Genomic DNA, 21,066 nt, shown 5'->3' on the forward strand with positions numbered 1-21,066 from the left:
CCTACGCAGGCGCGCAGGCGCAGACGACGAGATGCGGTTCAGACGAGGTGCGCAATCAAAGCGATCCTGAGCCTCCGCCAGTATGGTAGTGCCATCTAGTTAAGGCGCCTGTAAACGCATCGTGCCCGACATGCAAGTTCCATATAGCAGTTGTATGCTGCATGTAACTGTACCGGGTACTCTGTATACCTCTTCGGTACACGTTATGGCGTCTCCTCGCAAGGTATACGAACCGCTGCTAAAGAGGCGAATTGTAGAGCTACCTGCGCGGCAAGAACCAGGCATCATCGGGCTCAGCCGATTGCTGTGCAGAGAGCATTACAAGCCGCAGCTCGCCGTCGACGCCGGGTGGACACTTCAGATCGCTCTCGTCAAAACGAGGCGAAGAGACTTTGCCGCGAAGACCGAGTTGTGCCTGGTGCTGAAATTGGAGCTTCTTTTGAGCCGCTCCATCAGTTTACGCTGTGACTGTGCTGCATGTGCCGCGCAGGCCTGTGACTCTTTTCTCGTATATTCAAATTACAATCCGACGCTATCACGCCTGCAGGTTGTGGTTTAGTCGTACTTCACGATTGTTCTGGCGGATTTTACTTTGAGAAATTCAATGTTTGTTCACTAACGACTTGCGCCACACGGTGGGCATGTGTGGTTGGGGTGGTTCGGGATGCGGTGGTTCGGCATTATTATTTCCGCCAGACGCGGACGCCGGATTTTCTGCGACACGGGGCCCTTAACGCTCTCGCGTTAAAACACGACGCACAGGCTACGCGGTTGATCGCGGCTGACCCGCCACTCTCGCGTGGCTCCGCGTGCGGATAAAGAGTCCAACAAACATCGCCGTGCCAGATTGGCCGACTCGTGGCATCCGAGATCCCACGGATGTGATCATGAAGGCCACGCTTAGCTGCGCCAGCTTGCGCAGCGCATCGCAGTCAGAGAGAGCAGTGGATGGCACTGGTCTTTCGCGTCACCACTCGCAAGCAGCCGCTCACCCTCGCCATTACACTGCTCTTTCTATAACTGTGTTCCAATACTCGCCTAATACGGCAAAGTAGACGGCTAAGTGGATAGCGGCCATCTTAAGTCTCGTTCCAATTCTCAAGAAGGCGTCAAAGTAGACAACTGCGCGAAGACAGCATTGAAGTCAGAAACGATGCAGGCTACTTTCCTCTCCAAACGAGATGGCGGCTGAGCAGGATGCTTGGAAAGCCGACAGGAAGGTCGTATGCGCACAAGAAACATAGACGTGCTTTCTTACGCCCTTAATGTAAGTCACATCGGGCTTTTCATAGGTTCGCAGGCGCAAGGACTTAAAATACAGAAATAATGCGTGATTTTCTCAACGTTTTCTTGTCGCCGCGAGGTGGCGTTTAGTCGCAAACGCGTCTTCCATACGTCATCCAGACGGTCCGAAACGCGTTCCATTACATGGCCTCGAAGCTGTCTTGGCTGTCTTCTTAGCTGTCCACGTAGACAGTCTCCGATGCTGGCTAGAATTGGAACACACGCTAAATTTGCCACGCCGCGCAGACTGGTTCGTAACTGGTTCGTAATTATTCGTAACACTCTTGTGAGGCTTGAGTAGCGTTCAAGGTCCAAAATAGGCAACAACGTTCTCACATGTAAAACTTGCACGACGACTTTTGCTTCAGTTAAGTCTATATCATTACTCTGTAAATCTGCCTCCAGGGTGTGCATGGGCCATGCATCTTCCATTTCTGTCAACCATGGTGGTCCTTTCCACCACACTGCGTTTGTCTTGAGAAACTGCAGCTGAACTCCACGTGTAAGGTAATCCGCAGGATTATCAGTCCCAGGACAATGTCGCCATTGGCTCTTGTCGGAACAGCCTTGAATTTCAGCCACCCTGTTCTCTACGAATGGCTTCCATTTCTTCGGAGACCCTTTTATCCAATGCAGTGTGACCTTGGAATCCGTCCAAAAGAATGTTTCTAGTGTGCACTTCTCAAGGGCAGTCTTCAGAAATTTCGCTAGTCTTGCTCCGAGCAAAGCGCCAAGAAGCTCCAGTCTTGGCAAAGTCACTTTCTGCATAGGCGCCACTCGTGACTTCGCCATTATGAGGTGGCTATGAGCACAATTCCCTTGGTCAAGAAATTTCAAATATGCACAAGTGCCATATGCCCTCTGACTTGCATCACAAAATATATGAAGCTGCATGGAGGGACTTTCGAGCCCAGTCTTGACCCAACGTGGGATAGTCGTAGAAGTAAGGTGCTGCAGATTTGAGCACCAATTTTGACACTGTAAAGCAAGGTCCGAAGGCAAATCTGCGTCCCAATCTACCTGTCTCTGCCACAACTCCTGAAACAATATCTTGGCTTGAATGCTGAAGGGTGCAACCATTCCAAGCAGATCAAATATCCTTGACACTGCTTGCAGAACATATCTCTTACACGGCTTTTGATCTTTTCCCAAGAAGCATAACGCGGATTTTGCGGCTACTGTCATCTTGTCTGTCATAGGATCCCCCAAGAGTCCCAATATCTTGACAGCTCCCAAGGGTGCGCTATCTCCTTCAGCCGTGGTAATAAGATCTCTCAGCAGTTTAGAATTCGACGACCATTTTCTTAGACGCATTCCAGCGTCTTCCATTATATAATTTGCGTCTCTGTATACCTTTTGAGCTGAATCCTCACTATCTGCTCCTATAAGAAGGTCATCAACGTAGAAAGAAGCAGCAAGTAACTTGGCCGTTTCTTCTGTTTGATCCTTTACTCCCTTCAGGTGGTGTTGGAGTGTGGCGTTGAGTAGCAATGGGCTTACTGTTCCAAAAGGCACCCTTGTCATGCGCCATTCGTCTATTTCAGGATCTGGTTTTCTCTTAGAGGGTATATCCTTGAACCATAGGAATCTGAATGCATCGCTGTCTTCCATTTTTACGCTAATCCGTAGAAAGGCTTTCTCTATGTAAGCCGTCATAGCAATACGGTTCATACGAAAGCGTATGAGAAGAGCAACCAAGTCGGCTAGTAGCTTTGGTCTCTTCTCTAGATGGTCATTGAGGGACGATGAATCAGGATCGTGAGAGGATGCGTCAAAAAATACTCGTACTCGAGTAGTTGTAGACTCGCATCGCACAACAGCGTGATGCGGCATGTAGTAGACCTTAGAGGGCTGCGCCTCAATTTCGCTAGGTACTCTCTCGGCGTGACCCATCTTCATATAGTTCCTGATGGTGGTATCATATTCTACGGCAAACTCTGGATTGTTCTTCATTTTCTTTCCGAGACACATCAGTCGCTTCCGTGCTTGCAATCGATTATCGTCTAGTTGTCCACAGCTTTCTTTCCACGGAAGGGATACTTGGTAGCGACCGTTGACGAAGGCGATATCGTGATCGAATTTCTCTAGCACCATATTAGGTTCCTTATTTGGAGTGTTGTCGACTGGCGTAATCCCGATGCTCTCTAACTCCCAGAACTTCCGAAGTAGATCGTCGATAGAGTCAGTAGATGCACTTACTCGCAATACGCATGCGTTGAGTGCTGCTTCCAAAGAGGTGTTGAACGAAAGTGGTCCTTGTAACATCCAGCCGAATGCAGAACCCAGCGCCACCAAGTCTGCCTGGCCATGGTATCCTTTCATTTCGCCGGACATGAATTGCCATAGCTGGTCAGCACCAATTAAAAGGCTAATACCAGGAACAGCAGCCATGCCTGGTAAACAGCTTATCTGCAATGAGGTGTCCGTCGCTTTCAATGATTGTAACAAAGTCATGCTCAAGTGGTACTTGAACAACATCCTTGCAGACGAATGGTACTTCAATGGCCTGTACCAGGTATTCCCGATTGTCATACTGACTGCGAAGTTTTAGTTCGACAATGCGATGCTGGATGTTAACCGTGCTTGTCTGTCCAAAAGTATTTAGCTGTAAATTCACCGATCCCAGTCCTTTCAAGCCAAGTGTCTTGGATACGTCTTCACGAATGAACGTGCGCTGGCTTCCGCTGTCTACAATTCCACGAATGTAGGCCCTCTGCTTTTTTCCGATGATCCATGCCCGAAATGTCTGCATTAAAACCTCAGCATCCACGAATGAGCGAGAGCTGGTATGAAGACTGTTCGCGGCTTACGGGTCTTTCTTGTTCCGTCTTCTTAGGTTTCCACTTGGAATCGCACATTGAGGAGACGTGTCTTCCTCCGCATGTTCCACACTTGATTTTTCGATAACAGTTTTTGGCAAGATGTCCTCTCACGGTGCATCGATAACATCGGTTCTTTGTAGCCAATTTCTTCAACTTTTCTTCGTGGTTCATGACGCTGTCACAAATTGGAGTTGAGTGCGTTGAAGACCCACAGAAGAGAGTCCTTGTCTTTAACTTTCGAGGAAGATTGCAGGACAGCTGCTGTTGGTAAGGTTGAGTGCAAGTTTCTTCTCTCCTCGGGTGGTTTAGCGCATTTCTTTCCTTTAAAGTGATGAACTCCACTTGTTTCTCGGCTTTCAACTTCCACGCGAAGATAGGTCAAGAATTCTTGCAACTCCTCGTCGGCTGTCGCTGTCGTTTCGCCTTGCTGTTGTACAGAGCCTGAACTGTCGATAGCAGACGGTGATGACTTTGAACTGGCTTCTTTTCGGTAATAGCCAATGACAATGTCTGCTGGCAATGCCTTCAATAGAATGTCCGTCATCATAGTTGCATAGCTTGCAGGACTGACGTTTAGACCTTTCAGGCCTCTGATATGGCATTGCACATAATCCAATAGCCTTCGAAGATTGTATACATCTTCTGAGGAAGCAACTGCTGGTAGTGTGCGCAGCGGCGTAGATGCTCCTGCACAATGTGACGCTTATCGCCAAAACGACTCTTTAGAATTTCGATGGCGTCGTCGTAGCACTCGCCTGTCACTTGTAGACCAGAAATTGAAGCTGCTGCTGTACCGCTCAGAAGATTCTTCAGATATTGAAATCGTTCTCCTTTCGTCAGCTTTTCGTTTTCATGCAGAGATGCCTTGAATTGCTCCCAAAAAGCAGGCCAGTGACAAAGCTGTCCATCGAATGTCTGCAACTGTATAATTGGAAGCTTGATTGACTTGCGCTGCGCGCGATCATCGAGTGCATTTGATGAACCTGCAGCTGCGGAAGGGGCAGCCGTAGAACACTGATTTTGACGGAGTAGCCACTCCCGAGCCTTCAGCTCCCCCAACATTCCTCGCGCAGCATCTTGATAAGTCAACACAGTTTCAAATTCTGTCGCGAACTCGTCCTCAGGGATAGCTTCTTCTAGATCGGCGTTAAGCTTGTCCAAGTCCTCATTATTTGCGTGTAGTCGTTCGATCAAAGAGGAAATCTTTGCACTGTCAGCGCTTTCAATCACGGCTTTCGCTTCATTGATGAGACGCGTATTCATCTGGCGTCGCGCCGTTCGCTTTTCTTTAAGGACCTTGAGGCGGTTCATCTTGTGTTTCAAGCATGTGGGACCTCGCTCACCTTCTCAGATGAATGCTGAGCAGATGTCTTATCACGGCGAAGGGTAATGGCGGATGGTCCAGTTCGGTCGTACCGGCTGGCTTTCGCAAGAGGTTTCCGCTGTCCCTACGACGTGCTGTCTTCGCTTTCAAAGTTCCCGATGAGCACTCCAGGCGTGTAGAGTCCCAGCGAGCACTCCCGGGTTTCGGCACCAGAATATAGAATAAATGGTCACGGCCTATGGTGAAACACAACTGTATTTACATAATTTACAGTAATTCGATTGAATGCTGTCCATGGCGGACGCTGTCTCTTCTTCTTTGTCGTCTTCTCCGTGCGTCCGTGCTCCCACGTGCCTTGCAGTTGGCTTCTTCTTTTTCTCTAGCACTTAGAAGAAGGGTAAATATTCAATATAGGTGGCGCACGGTTAGGCCTAACTGCGCCGTCACTGCGTGACGCCGCAGCGACAGTTGGGTTAGTTGTTGTTGCTTACGCTCGGCTACACGCTGGGGTGCGAAAGACGTGTGGTGCTCGAAGGCGTAGTCAACGCGGCCACGCGTTCTTATCTTCTGTACTAAATAGATGCGGGAGAGCGCCGAAAGCGACGTATTCGGCGTGGAAGACTCTGGTATATCAGGTATATCCATTGGCCAGGACAATTTGCTTCGTTAAAGCGAGGTCTCAAATACATTGACCTCTATACCAATTTCATGAGGAATCTCTCCCACTTCATTATGTCCATTATCTCGTTATGTCCTCTTTTATTACCACTTTAAGGCTGCCGTGTACAGAGTTGTGTGTGACAAGATTAGCACATCAGCAGCAACAGCATTGATGAAAATGATGATAATTAAAATGTTTCCCATACTTCTTGAAACACTTATGTGCGCAGATGTTTTAGTAAAATGAGTGGAAGGGTAGACGGCTAGCTGTACTTGGTCGATGTGAGCATGTCATTGTATCTAGTGGGTTCACTTCTTTCATTGTTTTTACTAATGTGATGCACAAGGCATAATTTTCATGAGGCTGGATAGGTAGGTTATAAGCCCGCCAGACGTGGAATAGTTGATATTTTCATATCTGACGTTCCTGTAGCGAGGTTTCGCATGGAGTCCACATTCTGTAAACTTGACAGAACTCTATAACGATTTGAAAATTCTTCATGTATTCTGTAGGTGTATGCTTTTGATGATTCTGAAGATGCGATAATTACGGTAAAAGTGCCATGTTAGTCAACAAAAAGAAAATGTCGCCTGAACGATTAAACAAAGTTTGACTGTGGTTATTTTTGTTAACTATTGCAAAGAGAGCAGGGAGGGGGGGGGGCACTATAAGAGATATCCGCATCTGGTCGTGTCATTCTTGTCGAGTAGCCTGCGCTGTTCGCCAAGTTATAAGGTACACTCGCCATTACGCGGGCATAATTAGTCCGTTTTTTTTTGCATGTTCGAAAGCATGAGTGTCTCACTACTAGTGCCACTGCCACTATCGCACCGCAGACCACCCTAACAGAAGGCATTCTCAAGCAGTCATCTTGTGGTGGAGCCAAAGAAGATCAGCGGCGTATCTATTGCTCTTGCCTGGGTTCCCAGTTCGAAGGCGAAGCGTGCTGTAAAGTTTCCAGCGCTGAGGGAGTCACCAATGCTCTTCTTTGCCTTCCCAAACTTGATGCGATGTCGTGCCCCAAGGTTGATGATCGCCTGTGCAAGGTCTGCCGTTTCGGTCACGTTGCGCAGGTATCCTGGATCACACGCGCACCGACGACCAGAGAAATGATAAATGTAGTAGGAGACAAACATGGTGGAGGTTCGTACGCGCTAGGACGCAGAAAGTAAATTCCTGAAACTAAAAGTGCTAAAAGTGCATGAAACTAAAAGCACAGTTCTTTCCCTGAGCAGTAGACATTCGGAACTGTCACCTGTATACGAGTGTTCGCGTACGACGCTGCCTTTGCGCACATCGCTCACTACGAGTACGTAAGCTTTCTGCATAAAAAAGCCTATTGCTCTGTTTGAAAGACGTGGGCGTGACAAATGAGATGGCAAAGTATAGTGTGTGTCCGTCTACTTCTCTCGTGGTGTTTGGGTCCTGAAGGCTGGGTTCATCGTCTCTAAAAGTATAGTGCATTTGAATATATGAATGCATTATTTCTACGACACCAGCATTCTACGCCGCGTGAAAAGGCCAATGAGACGTACGCCCATCGCTTCATCTCAACAACAGATGTTTCTAAATATAGTGACTGCTTGCCTACTCACCGTTTTAATTGCACATGCAAGGCAAAGCACAAACCAAGAAGACGCCTAAGGGCATGCTCACTCTGCCACAGATATGATAGAACGCGGAGGCTCACTGTGTGGATAAACAGTTTGTAAAGAAAAGATGGTAGTCTCTCGGCTGATGATGAATCCAACGGTATGTTGAGAACTTCAGCACAGCCCTTTTAGGAACGGCCAGATCATTTCTTCTAACAAGTTTCCGCGTATGTTCTCTACTTCATTTGATGCTAAAAACAGTACGTGTATGAAAGAATTGCCTTTCTTCAATGCCCCATTGGTTTTTCTCAATAAAGGAAGGGTTAGTTCAAGCGACACCAAATACAAAAACTGGATAAATATACAACCATTCATTTGCTATTTGGTGATCTCGCAACGTTTCAGTTGTGCCACAGAATGATGTAGGCACAGAGAGAATTCTGAATAGAATGATGGCACACTTCTCGAGCAAATAAAACAGCCCGCTAAACACTTTCTCACATATGTATTTGCTGAACGCTAAGTACTGCGCAGGAGTACAAGACTAATACCCGTATCACACGGGACAACCTAAGCACACTTTGAGCGAGTGCACTTCACCACGAGTGTCACTCGCACGCTGTCACACGGTAAGGCGTAGTAACACTTGTTGCAAAGCACACTCGCTGGTCACTGCGTTCGCCAGGCTCACTTCGCCGCACCGAAGTACCTTGGTAGCAGGGGCTCAGAAATATATCAACTATTATTGAAAGCAGATTTGGTAGTAATTTTATACCACCTTTTTCGTGATTAGAAATGTTATAAGCTAATAAAATGGGCTATCCTTTAAATAAGCTAGTGAACTATTCGCGATCTCAGGCTGCTTATGTGTAATGGCCGTACAATTGTTTATGCCTGTGTATGCCTATTCTAGCCACCCTAACTGTGCAGCCGCGGTCATTTGTTCCGAGTTTATTGAATGCAAGTAGTACATCAATAATGACATGGTCGGACGAGGAGACCAAGGCGCTCATACGTGGGGTGCCGCGAAAGTACCGCTTCTCGCCATTTAGGATGTTGAAACGTTCATCGTTGTGGTCCAAACGCCGTATAGATGCTCAAACGGCGCAATCTAGCGCGGGTAAAGGTGGAACGCTGCCTTGCTCAGCTGACGAATAAATCTAGCGGAGCATGACAGTGCTTCCATTATCTTCTTGACCCTTTTACAGCCAAACAGACTGCGCGTCGCTTGCGTCTTTAGCAGACGCGCTCTTGAATTTGCAAAACTGACGCAATTCCCTGTATTGTCTGAGCGAGTGAAAGGTTAGCGCAGTCTCGGAGTGGTTCGTAAACGACCAATAAGCGCTCGTAAGACGCTCCAAATGCTCGCGATCTGTCCTTGTGCCATCTACAACAGAATCTGGCATTTTTCCTCTGCTCGCCTTGGATGCGACGCTCTCTTGTCCTGGCTCGTAATGATCGATAATATTCTGGCTGTTGCAATGCACTCCTTCATTAGCACTAAACTCTATTCTAAATGGTCTATTAGTACCTATTATTCACTTATTTTGAAAACCATGCTTAAAATAAATATATGGCATGCCTACTGATTCACCCATTGCCAGTGTCATCAATTCCACCGGACACTTTTCTTTCTCGTGTATCAGCGCACCGCCAAAGTGACACTCAGTGCTTTGAAGCGCCCTTGCTCGAAGCGACACTAAATTTGCCCGTGTGACACGGATATAAGTTTGCCCCGGTGCTCATGGAAGCTATACTACGCAGGGTGGTGCTGCTGGCATTCAGAGGTGGGCCACATTTCCGCCAAGAGCGTTAAGAAATTCTTGTGAAGTCATGTGTTTCCGTTGCCCTCTTCACGCACTCATTCGCCAGTTCCGGTCTCAATAGCTGCGTGTTGGGTACCATTACACTATGCAGGGAACCTTTGCATTGTGAAGTCATCCAATTCGGTTTTTGCTCTCTAAATGGACCAAACTCGGCCTCGTGTGCTTGGCTGCCGCTATGCTTTAATCGATGACACTTTTTAGGGAACTTATTTAACTTCTGCACACATATTTTCTTTAGACATCCCTGTTCGACCTCTGGAACTTATTCCGACGTATGCATTGATTGTTGCAATGGGACAATAAGGCAGCTGCATGTTGTTGTCTCAGCCATTGCCTTTGTGGAAGAGGGCCCAGCAGGTGATCATATCACCTGTTGGGCCCACGTTTTTTAACTTTCATTCTACCGCTTACCGCTCGCTTGCATTGCTTTCCTTCCCACATGGGTGTAAAGTAATACTCATTCCTTATTTCTAGCCCAACGCTCCGTTCATGGCTTTCTGGTGAACTACGAGATGGCATACCTTGCCGCAGCACATCAGGGTCCAAGGCTATTCGGGGCAGCGCTCGTGGAAAGGGCGTCCTGACGCTGGCCACACGGTCGCAGAAGACGAGGAAGAGCAGGGCACCCATTAGCAGCAGCAGCGTGTAAAATGCCACGTGCCTTCCGAGGTGCAGCAGCCGGTACCGCTGCAGCGCCAGCAGGCCGCGCCAGAGCACACTGCCGCTGCGGGTCAAGTGCACCTTGGCGCCGGGGGCCACGTTGAGGCCACCAGTGGGCGGCACCATCGCCTCTCCAGACATGTAACTCACGCGAATCTGCGACGCAAACGTGGCTCACACTTGCACCACGACTTCATTATCAACAGCATTATAGTGAATATTTATTCTCCCTTCGAGCAGGGAGAAGATCTGTCACAGGGACCTACATTATCTCAGCCTTGCGTCAACCGATTCAATCAAATGCTTTCGAAGTACCCCATCTGAACAGAGTACCTAATTATTTGCCGTCCTCAACTATTATAAGAGAGAAGCGCTAGTGGGGGGTAAGCCTTTCTTTTTTTTTTACAGCGGAGCTGTATATGTCTACCCTCCCATATATCTTTCAATGTCTGTGCCTCTAAACTCCCACGCTCTATAGGAGCAGGTGGAGAAAACCAGTAAGGCATGTGCTGACACGTGGAGTAGCAAGTGGAAGGTAGGAAACCGGCGGCCTGTAGCAGCGAAGATCGAGCCCCAGAGGCTGCCCGTAAGCGGCGGCCTCGACAGGAAGACGGGTTTCGCGATACGGAGAGTGCGGCGAAGCGACGCAGGTACCACGCCAGTAAATTGGACGAGCACAAGGGTGCGCATGCGAAATTTCAGAGGGGCTTTCTGGACAGACATTTCGGATTCAGTTGGGCGGTGTGCGACGGGACTGTGGTTCGAGAACAAATTTGATAGTGATTAGTAACGTTCGACATTTCGCGAAGCGTGAACGTGATGCGGTTTTGACAGCTACCCCAGCTCCTGACTTAGCCAGCTGCTCGGTTTGGCTGCATCACGGGAGTGTTAATGGCCGTAGCGCGCATCGATGTTTTGGTGCCACAGGTGGCTCCTAACAATTGAGGCACCTGCTGCGTTTCCCGCCTGCGGAAGGAACCGTGTCGCGTGCGCTGGTAGGGGGGGTGGGGAGGTGGGGGGCGTGCAGTGCGCACTGCCGAAGATCAGCTCCGCTGCTAGCCCACATTTACAGAATAGAATGTCTGCGATTTTTTTCCAGTAGGTCGATGTAGTGGAACCTATTTGTGACTTTGACACAGGGCGCTATCGCCTAGGGCATGCACGTCTGCTTATTCTCTGCGCAATTACCAGATTCACAGGTGTAGCAAGCTGCCCTTCGGAAACCCCACAGAAATTGCTTCGGCCTCGGAAATGCTTCCCTGCAGTGTGCCTTCAGCTCATAGCACTAATACGTCCGGCTAAAGAACCCCTCGCAAGGCACCATTGGAAATTTTAGTTATACACTGCAAGTTCTAAAATGCCATCTAGGGATCGTGTTACTAAAATTATTTTCGAAGCCGGTTCACTAGTACATCTTTTCCTTGAGCAAGGAGGACAGGGGTGTGGCGAGCCTTTCCTCCTCTCTGACTTGTGCAAGGCGGCAAGTCACTGCTTAAATGTGTTGCTATCACGTGCTGCGGAACTATCTACAGATGTTTTAGCTCGTTCTCCGTGAAATTTGTGATTCCAGTTAATACAAGGTCGTCGGGTAACCATTGCGTAGGGTTTCCGTACAGCGGTAACTACAATATGAGGAAATTCCTTTAGAGTGCCTAAACGAGTGAAGTGCATCATCATTCTTGGTGAGTGCACATTATGTAAACTAGTTTGCTGTATGGGTTTTCGCGCTATGAAAAGCAGCGGCGTCTGTGAATTGCCAGGGGGCCTTGTAAGATCTTCACACTACCTGATCGCTTGGCGTGGAAAATAAAACATAAATGTGGATGCTCATGTACAGCCAACCCGCCACTGCAACCCCGAAAATTAGAGCGGTAATCGCCATAAAATGTTTGCGGTAACCTACCGGCACCCTTTTCAAGTATTTCAAGTCTAGTAAAATTGAAATCACCATGCTTTGTCTACGCTAGCCTCCTGTGCCTAAGGCAGAGGGCGTTACTCAACACAGCGATCGCTGCTGTTGGTGAACCAGCATGATATATAAGCTTTGTGTTTCGGCACTGCCTTCTCCCCCTGCAAAGTAGTAATAACCGAAGGGGATCAGCATAAAAAGAATCCAGCGACTATTTGTGAGGACGCGAGTTCCATAAGACGGGTGAGTGCGTCGGAGAGGACGGCATGAACACGACCGAAAAAAGAAAACAGGGTTCTCATCCGCTTCTTTAGCAAGAGAAAAAAAAAAAGAGAAAAGAAAACGTGCTAACGTCGCAATAATACCTCGCATGGTCATACCGCATGCTTGGACAATGCGCTTTATCGCACAAACAGATCTTTAACCCAGCATCTATATCACTGCTTCGGATGATCTCGCAGTCCGCAGATGATCACTCGACCTTTCGAAATGTCTAATTCACAGTGTACGTTATCCCATTATTACTGAGCAATAATACGCTGCTATTCGTGGGCGAAAACTTCGTACAACAAACGAAGTTGTCGCGCATTGTGTCTATAGATAACAATTTAAACGCTTGCCAAAGTGTTTTAAACAACCCGACTTATGTTTCGGTACTATGAAGCACCTATGAAAAACACAAACCGAATTGAGCCACATATTTCACTCGCTCAGTATCACCAGTTCCACAAAGATATGTTGCAGGTACTTTGTTTCAATCTGGTAGTGTACGCAGAAAATAAATATTTTTGCAAAGGTTAGTTCTGGTGAATTAAGGCGTGAATATTCAGCGCTCGATGTCTTGTTCGGTGTGTTACAAGTGGCTTTAGATATAAGTCTGGAATAAAAAAGAAATTATTGCTTGTCCGTGAATGAAACAAATTCCAGCCTCATCTTTTTTCGTAACTGCAATGTTCGAACATTAGCGTTCGGCTGGTTAGGGAGTCCGTTGAACAATATTTGGAGAGCAGTAAGTCTGATCGCTTTATCATGTATCATTTCAAAGTCGCTGGTGTTAGTTTTGGTATAAAGATCCAATACAATACCTGCATATTCTATTTTAATCCAAATGGGTGAGTAATAAGCTAATAATTGAGCGCCAGGGGGAGCCTGTTTTAGGTTGTGTCTTAGAATGCAAAGTTTTCGGAAGGCTCACTTCCATACGTGAGAAAGCTGCGTGCTATAGATTAGTTATTTTGTTACTCTTACACTTACATACTTACATTGATGAACTTCTGTGACGGTTTCAGAAGCAATGCTATAGGCACAGGGTAGATATACAATATTTCAAGTGAATCTAGCACACAGACGATGGCCTACGTTGCACCACTGATTTTTTCTAAATGAGATAACCCTCGTACTGTGGTTCATAGTTCTTTAATTCCTACAAGAGAAATTGCTCGAAGCGAGTTGTGGTGATGGCCGGCCTTTCGTCTACCTCACTACCGGCTGTAGATAACGGATGTTGTAGTAGCTCATGTATATACCACATAATCTTGACTTTTGAGAAAACGAAGGTCTTCAACTATACCACGGCAATAAGTCTCCTTGTGTAAAGTGCACAGTCTTCTGTGTGACAATAGGCTTCACATTGCTACGCTATGGAGCGTTTCAGAATGTTGTACCTCTGTGTTGAAATTCCAGATACGCAAGAAAAATATATAACGAGAAAAGCAAACGTATCAGGACTGTAGAGACCATGCCCTCCACACTGTAGCACTCACCAGCACGTCCTCCAGGCTCATGTAGGGAAATCCGACGTCCCGGATGTACAGAGATGGTGCGGACGCATTCAGTGAGCGGAAGGTGTGACCGAAGTTCAGCAACTTCCTCGTTCCCATCGAGAAGAGGAGCTCGTTGGCGGCCTGCCACAATATTTTGGCAGGATAGTTACAGTAAGCTGTAATTTCACTTGATTTCGTGCAATACCAGCGAGAAAAATCAAGAACGATGCTCACGACAACTAAAGAGGGCCCTACGTCGGTACAACAACCTTTATAATTCTCCAAGACAGAACAGCTCCTTGTGGTTTGAAGTGTAATGTTGCAAGGGAGGAGAGATGTACTGTACATTTCAGGAGGACTCACAACTAGCGTTAACGCTATCGTCTCTTCTGTTCTCCCTCTCTTTTTAAAGAAGTTGCAGTTTCGCCCCAATTGCAAAACGTCGACTGCGATAGCAATCTAGTGGATAGTAGTTTATCGCACAAAGCAAAAAGTAAAGATAGTAGTTTTATCGGCCGTATAAACTTGTAAACATTGTAAACTAATTGAATTGACAAGCATGGTGTCACGCGCGCACAAGGAAAGCAGGAAGACAACACACTCGATGACCCCGGAGACTCGCTGCCAAAACGCTGGGGTGAGGAAACGCGGCTCCAGCAGCAAGCGAAGTGACCTTCATGATGTCGTCTATCGCTTGAACGCAAACTGACCGCCGAAAACACACAGCACGCACAAAGCTACGAGCCGCCGACACCCTTATAGACTCTGCCCCCGAAGCAGATAGCTCTCAAACACGGCCGCGCGACCGCGCACAGCCGCCACATTAGGCCGTTTCGCATGGCGCGATTGGGGCGAAAAAAATTGTTCTGCCGCGCACGTCGCAAAGCGATTTTCGCTGGCAGCTTTCACATGCGTCTTTGACCGTGCGATTTGCCGTCGCAGCGACGCCCAAGGTTGCTCCCTGCTCACAATGTATCCATGCCTGCATCGTTAAATAAAAACAACATGGAAACTAGTCAAATATTACAATTTCATATTATGTTTTTTGAAAATTGAATAGTACACAATTTTTCAGCCTTTAAACGCGTTGAGACTGCGATCGCTTAGTCCGCAGTTGCGGCTAGTGAAAATGCTGCACAAACCGCATAAGCGTGCGGCGTGGTGGTGTGGTTTTTGTTTTGTACACTCTAGTTGTGTTGTTGCGGTACGATGGAAGCCACAACTCTTCTCCTGCAGGAGTATTTGCCTCTTCAAAAGAAGAAGCTACCAGTAAGTGTGCAAGTGCCTGGCACAATTTGTAGCAATGAAGACGTTGACGACGGCGACGATCGTGAGGGTACGTGCCGTATGTTGAAGGCGGCGTCAGCTCCCGACTTGGATAGCATGCAGCTTCTCCTTTTAATTGAATTGTGCGAGCTGGAGAAAACAAAATTTGTTGATGAAGCTCCTGAGCCACACGCGCTGGTGGGTACGCTCTGTTAAAACATCATTGAAACTGGTGCGCGACATTGTTCCGCTGAGCTTCCAACACGCGGTAAAACAGGAAAGTGCCTATTTCGACGGCGCTTGCTGTTACGTCACGTTTCTCCGCCCACATCGCGCCGATCGCTGCGACTCAGCGACGGAAATTCCAACATGTTGGAATCCTGTCGCGGAGAGCCTGCGACGTCGCGGCGGTCGCTGAGTGACGGAATTCGCTGTGTCGCTGTGTGAAAATCGCGCCATGTGAAACGGCCTATACGCGGTTGCAGCCGGAGTAGAATGCCGCCACTTCTCGCTCCCCCTCCTCCCAATGCATCGCAACGTTAAGTGCCCTTTGCTGCCCGCTTTCCTCTCTTTCGCGCGGGCGAGATTGAAGCGCGATCGTCGGCTTTACTAGCACATAGAGCATATACGGTGCCTGGCGACGATATTATCGCCCTTGGGTTTATACGAAACCTCACGGCGACGGCGTCGTCTAGGGCTGAAATGCGCCTGGAGTGTCCATTTAATTGCTATCACAATAAAATTGTATTAAAAATAATTATGAGGTTTTACTTGCCAAAACCACGCTTTGATTATGGGGCACGCCGTAGGGGGACTCCGGAAATTTCAACCACCTGGGAATGTGTAAGGGGCCCCCAATGCACGGCACACGGGCGTTTTTGCATTTCACCCGCGGCAGGGATTTCATCCCGCGACCTCATGGGTAGCAGCGCAACAACTTTGCTAAACGTGGCTTCCAATGACAAGGGCGGCTTACCTGATGACGTCAGAACGGAAAACATTTATCTTATCTGCAAGGTCTTGCCTAACAGGCGGAGTGCGCGTTGTTGTATGGGCACTTAATGCAGTAACGTCTCAAGAGGGAGAACTCGAACGCCATTATATGCGGTTGCTGTTAAAAAAACAATCGTCCCAAGAAGGCGTGTTTAGCCTTCAACGTCTGAAGTAACGTTTTTTTGTGTTTTAGCGCACCACACCAACAAAGCTGCTAAAGCGTAAGGCTAAGGATTATTTTTAGCCTACAAAGCCCCACATATTTATTTTTGATACGTCGAGCTTGATACGTCAATATTCTGGCGCCCTAGCACAGTACCACTTCAATGAAATTAGATAAGCTGTTTACCTTGATTCATATCCATGCAGAGTAAATTTTTTTAAAAGAAAGAACTAACGGAGTAATTCGTTACAGGTTTACTGCTGCAGTAATTTCTTATTGAGTAATTGGTTAGCTAAACTATGCAAAACTGAAAGCTAAAACGGTAGTATATAGGTGATGTGTGAACATTACCGTTGCCTAAATCATTAATTTTAAGTATCAAAAGCGCATAGGACTTATGATGGGTTGCGTCCTAGTCATGGGCAGCCAACAATATTACGTATGCCTGCTCGTATCAATATTACGTATGCGTGCTCGCCCAACACGAAATAAAACTTTTTGCAACTTCAATATACCACCGACAAGAAATATATATGGCCAGACATTAGTGGAATTTATTGGCATAAAAATATGAAATGACTTACCATTTGAGACAAAACAAAACAAAAATGTATTACATTGGTTAAAAAAGTACTATCTTCAGCAAATGTCAGCGGAACCTATCTGAATATGTTCACCCCATGTACGTGACAAATAGTATGTACTAGTTTACAAATATGTTTTGTATGCTAAGTTGCAAACGAGAGTTTTTTTTTTTTCGTACTAACCAAGTGTTCCTTTCATTCTTTACTGTTTTTTCTATATGCTCTATGTGTTCGTTATATTTATTTTGTGCTATAAAGTGTCACTGACAAGATTACTAATACATATTTGTAAATGACCCCACTACTAGCCTTTGGCTAAGGGGTCATACAGTGTTTGCAGACAATTTGTATTAACTTTGAAGAAATATACTTGAAACTTGAAACTTGAACTTATTGTACGAGCCATAGTAGCACTCTTGTGCGCTGGCACAAATTTGTCGATGTGGATAGTTCAGAAAACCAGTCCCTGAATAACTAACTGCTAAAGGTATATTTAACTGTAATATGCCTGTTTTCTACAAATGTGATCAGTATAGAAAAAATTTGCGGTTAGCAAGTCATGCTTATTTTGTTTATTGTGTAGCGATGTTTGGGTGATTTAAGGCTGACTACACAGAGCTCTTTGACTTGCGCGCGAACATCGCATTGCGGTCGCTACGGCCAAATATCGGACACACGTGCTGATACATAGTAGCAGAATGCCCTAGTCAATCAGCAACCACGGTGGGTAGATTGCTAAGGTGCTCAACCTGTACCGTTAGTACAAGAATGCGTGCTCAGAGCGATACGAACCTTTGATATGAGTTTCGCGTGCGGCAGGCACTCTCGAAGCTGCGATTCCACTAGAGCTGAGCGGCAGTCGGTTGTGTCTCGGATCAAGCGACAGCGGTAGGGCACCGCGTATGCCTCTCTGAGGAACGCTGGCGACCCGACGCACTGAACCACGCCTCGAGCCAGGACGGCAACCTGAGGTGAACGCAGATGCGGTGGTACAATACAGCGGACATGTCGATGAGTGTCGCATTGTGGACAAAAACGTTATTTATTCATCATGGTGATGATCATCATCATGAAAGGGAAGAATTGTCATCCACCGAATGTACCACGAAGTTAGAAAGGAAACCCGTACGTGTTTCTTACTAAGAACACTTCGCAGTTAAAGAAAAATTCGTCCTGGTCCGCAATTCATCCCGGACTAGGACGAATGTTTTCTCAACTGCGAAGTGTTCTTTGTGAGAAAACCCTAGGAGTTTCCTTTACCGTTTTGTGCTACATTTGGGTGAATGACAATTTTTACCTTTCATGATACTTCTTCCATCTTGCGGGATTGCGTAAAACTGATTTGCCATTATCATCAGCAGCAGCGGCAGCAGGAGCAGCAGCAGCCTATATTATGTCAATCGCGGGACGAAGACCTAGTTGACAGATGTCCAATTATCGCTGTCTCGCGGAAGCTATAGTAACAAGTACAAATAACTACATCCAGCAAGAGTTAGCAAATGGGGCCAAAACGTGGAGCTTTGCAAAGGAAGCTAAGTGAAACAGCACAACCGCAACAAGCAATATATAAAAAAGTGATAAGCTTAACGTAAACTTAAACAAAGATGGTGGAATGCATTGACGATCAGGATCAAGTAGAGCTAGGATTTGTGTAGAAATTAAGAGGCAAATCAGAATTTCGACAAGTCATGGAACACCCAAATGAGATCACATGTGTTTTATTAGAATAACAGATGAGTTGCAAGACAGACGCAGTCGATTGCGAATTAGCATGAAATGGATTGATACCATAGGGTAATTAGCAATTATTGGTGAGCTTCGCTTTAGGCAGGACAGGAGAATTCATAAACGCCTTTAAAAGTGGCATTTGATTTGCCGTGGAGTAAAAATACTGAATCCACTGTGCTCTTCTATGTCCAATGTGTGCACAATAAATGGTAGCCGCCCGCCATAACAAACGTATTAGAGACAGCTGCGGGGCAACGAATCGGCGGAAGATGGCTGTGCTCCAACCTGTCGAGAGAATGAGTCCGTCTTCGGCTGCAACAATGCGAATAAAGGGATGTGCATTGAACAAACGAGGAAGCCATAGGCTAGATGCATTGTCAACCAGAAGGGGTCTTGTGTTCAAGCACAGTAATTCTCAAGAAAAGTAATTTATACCTACTTCCCTTCCACGGATAGAGAGTTGTGTTCAGTGTACATTCTTATTTACCTACCAAATTTACGCTGACCATTCTCACCGTAGAGAAGAGAGCACAAAATTAAATTCATGCGCACTGCCTATGCTAATTGGCAGGCATAGGCCCACAAGAACAGGAGCTGCAGGAACTTGCAGAAAACAGTTTACGTGAGAAACAAGTAAAAACGTTTTCATTTCCCATATCAAGCGCAAGCGCATTCGCTAGCTGCAGAAATATAAAACGGGTATTTCCAAAAACATTGGAGGACGCTTAAGCTTCGCTTTTAAGAGTGGGAACGCGATGGCATTCAAAGATTCCTTACCTGAGAAACAATTAAAAACGTTTTCATTTGCCAAATCAAGCGCAAACGCATTCGCTAGCGGCAGAAATACACAGTCGGCATTTCCGAAAAATTTGGAGGACGCTTAAGCTTTGCCTTTAAGAGTGAAATGCGATAGCATTCAAAGATCCCTGAATGCTTGTCAGTCTTCCCAGCAACTGCAGCTTTCTTTTTTCTCCAGCTTCGCATCTGCGCTCCGCTATCGTTTGACGTGGCCGAGGAGGCGAGGGCCATTTGGATGGTGTTTGCGCAAGTAACATACCCGGGCGCGCCGCTGTTGGTATGGTAGAAATGCTGGAAAAGGGTTTTGTGTTTGAGTTTTCTCGTAACAGAATTAAGTTTTCTCGTACATTCAAGTTACAATCTGACACTATCATGTGCGTAGGTTGTGAGCTAGTCGTGCTGTATGTTTTTTTTTTTTTTTTGGCGAAGTTTACTTTGAGAATTTCATATATTGTTCACTAACGCCTCTGCGCCACGCGGAGAGCCAGCGTCGTCGGGGTGGCCCGGGACTATATTCTCCGGCACGGATGCCGGTGCTTATGCCGACACCAACGCCGGATTTTTTGCGACACGGGGCCCTAAACGCTGGCGCGTTAAAATGCACTTCTGCACTAGCTGCCGAAATAAATTTTCCCGGAATTTCCAAGCCTTTTGGCCTTACGAGTGGCAGGGCTTTCGCAAAACCGGAAACGAAGGCTGCGTGATGCTGGGTCTGTATGACGAACCAGTGCTTTATTTGAACGTGCGCATAGAGCTTAAAAAACGCTAAACTTTCTAACTCTGTTTCCAATACTCTCTCGGCTTCGAAGCTACCGTTTTCCGTCTGTAGCAGCAGGCATCAATCGTACAAAGAAAAACGTACTTTAACATTATATATAAATTCTGCCCTTTTAGGCGCGCAAACCGTGATCTGAATATCAGGAACGTCGTTGTGGGAGAAGCCGAATTTATGTAGACAAAACTGCGGTTCTTTGACGTGCACCGAATGCACGGTACACGGGGATTCCTGCGTTTCCCCCGTCGAAACGTGGCCGCTGCAGCCGGGAATTGATCCCGTGACCTCGTGTAGAGCATCTTAACGCCGAAGCCACTAAGCACGCACAGCGGTTAACAACCTACTTTGTCGACAACAAACTCCAGCTCGTCTGGCCTCTGGCTGGTTATCAGTATGGCGCACTGGTCCTTGACCGTCTTGATGAGCTTCAGCATGCGGCGTCGCAGCATCACGTCCACGCCGCCCGTCAGGTCGTCAAGCACAAGCACCTGCAGAGACCGTAGATGAGTAGCGCCTAAGAATGCAATTACATGTGCCTCTGACGACTTGGGTTGTCCTTTAGTTTACGAACGAGAGAAATCGTAGTGGACCTGAAAGTAAGGACATGCTCTGAAAGCGCTCTCGCGAGAATTTACGCCTTCCATAGTTTTACCAATCCGACCGGCTCAAATATTCATGACCGCGCTATTATAGCAACTACAAGGGTTCACGTTGGTGCGCGTCAAAGTGAGAAACTTCTTAACTACGCGGCTGTTCCTTCAGACATGTTTCACATAACCTATTCTATCTTGGGCTCTTCTATAAACGCGGTTACTTGATTTGGCGCCTGCAGTGAGCATTCTAGCTTGTAATTTTACTGGGGACGCAAACATTTCATGTGAACTGGCACAAAAATAATTTTACCTGAGAATATCATGC

General features: G+C 46.9%; 1 protein-coding gene across 1 annotated transcript in view; it reads right to left on the bottom strand.

Annotated features, from left to right (window-relative positions):
• Positions 1-10,310, bottom strand: part of LOC119456584 (uncharacterized) — a 69,675-nt gene extending 59,365 nt beyond the window's left edge. The window contains exons 1-2 of the mRNA XM_037718414.2: positions 10,031-10,310; positions 7,009-7,169 (exon numbers count right to left, since the gene is read on the bottom strand). Coding sequence (XP_037574342.2) covers positions 7,009-7,169; positions 10,031-10,310 — 441 coding nt within the window. The remainder of the gene's footprint in view (positions 1-7,008; positions 7,170-10,030) is intronic.
• Positions 10,311-21,066: the final 10,756 nt, after the last annotated feature.

The sequence above is a fragment of the Dermacentor silvarum genome, chromosome 6, assembly GCF_013339745.2.
Source record: "Dermacentor silvarum isolate Dsil-2018 chromosome 6, BIME_Dsil_1.4, whole genome shotgun sequence".
NCBI lineage: Eukaryota > Metazoa > Arthropoda > Arachnida > Ixodida > Ixodidae > Dermacentor > Dermacentor silvarum.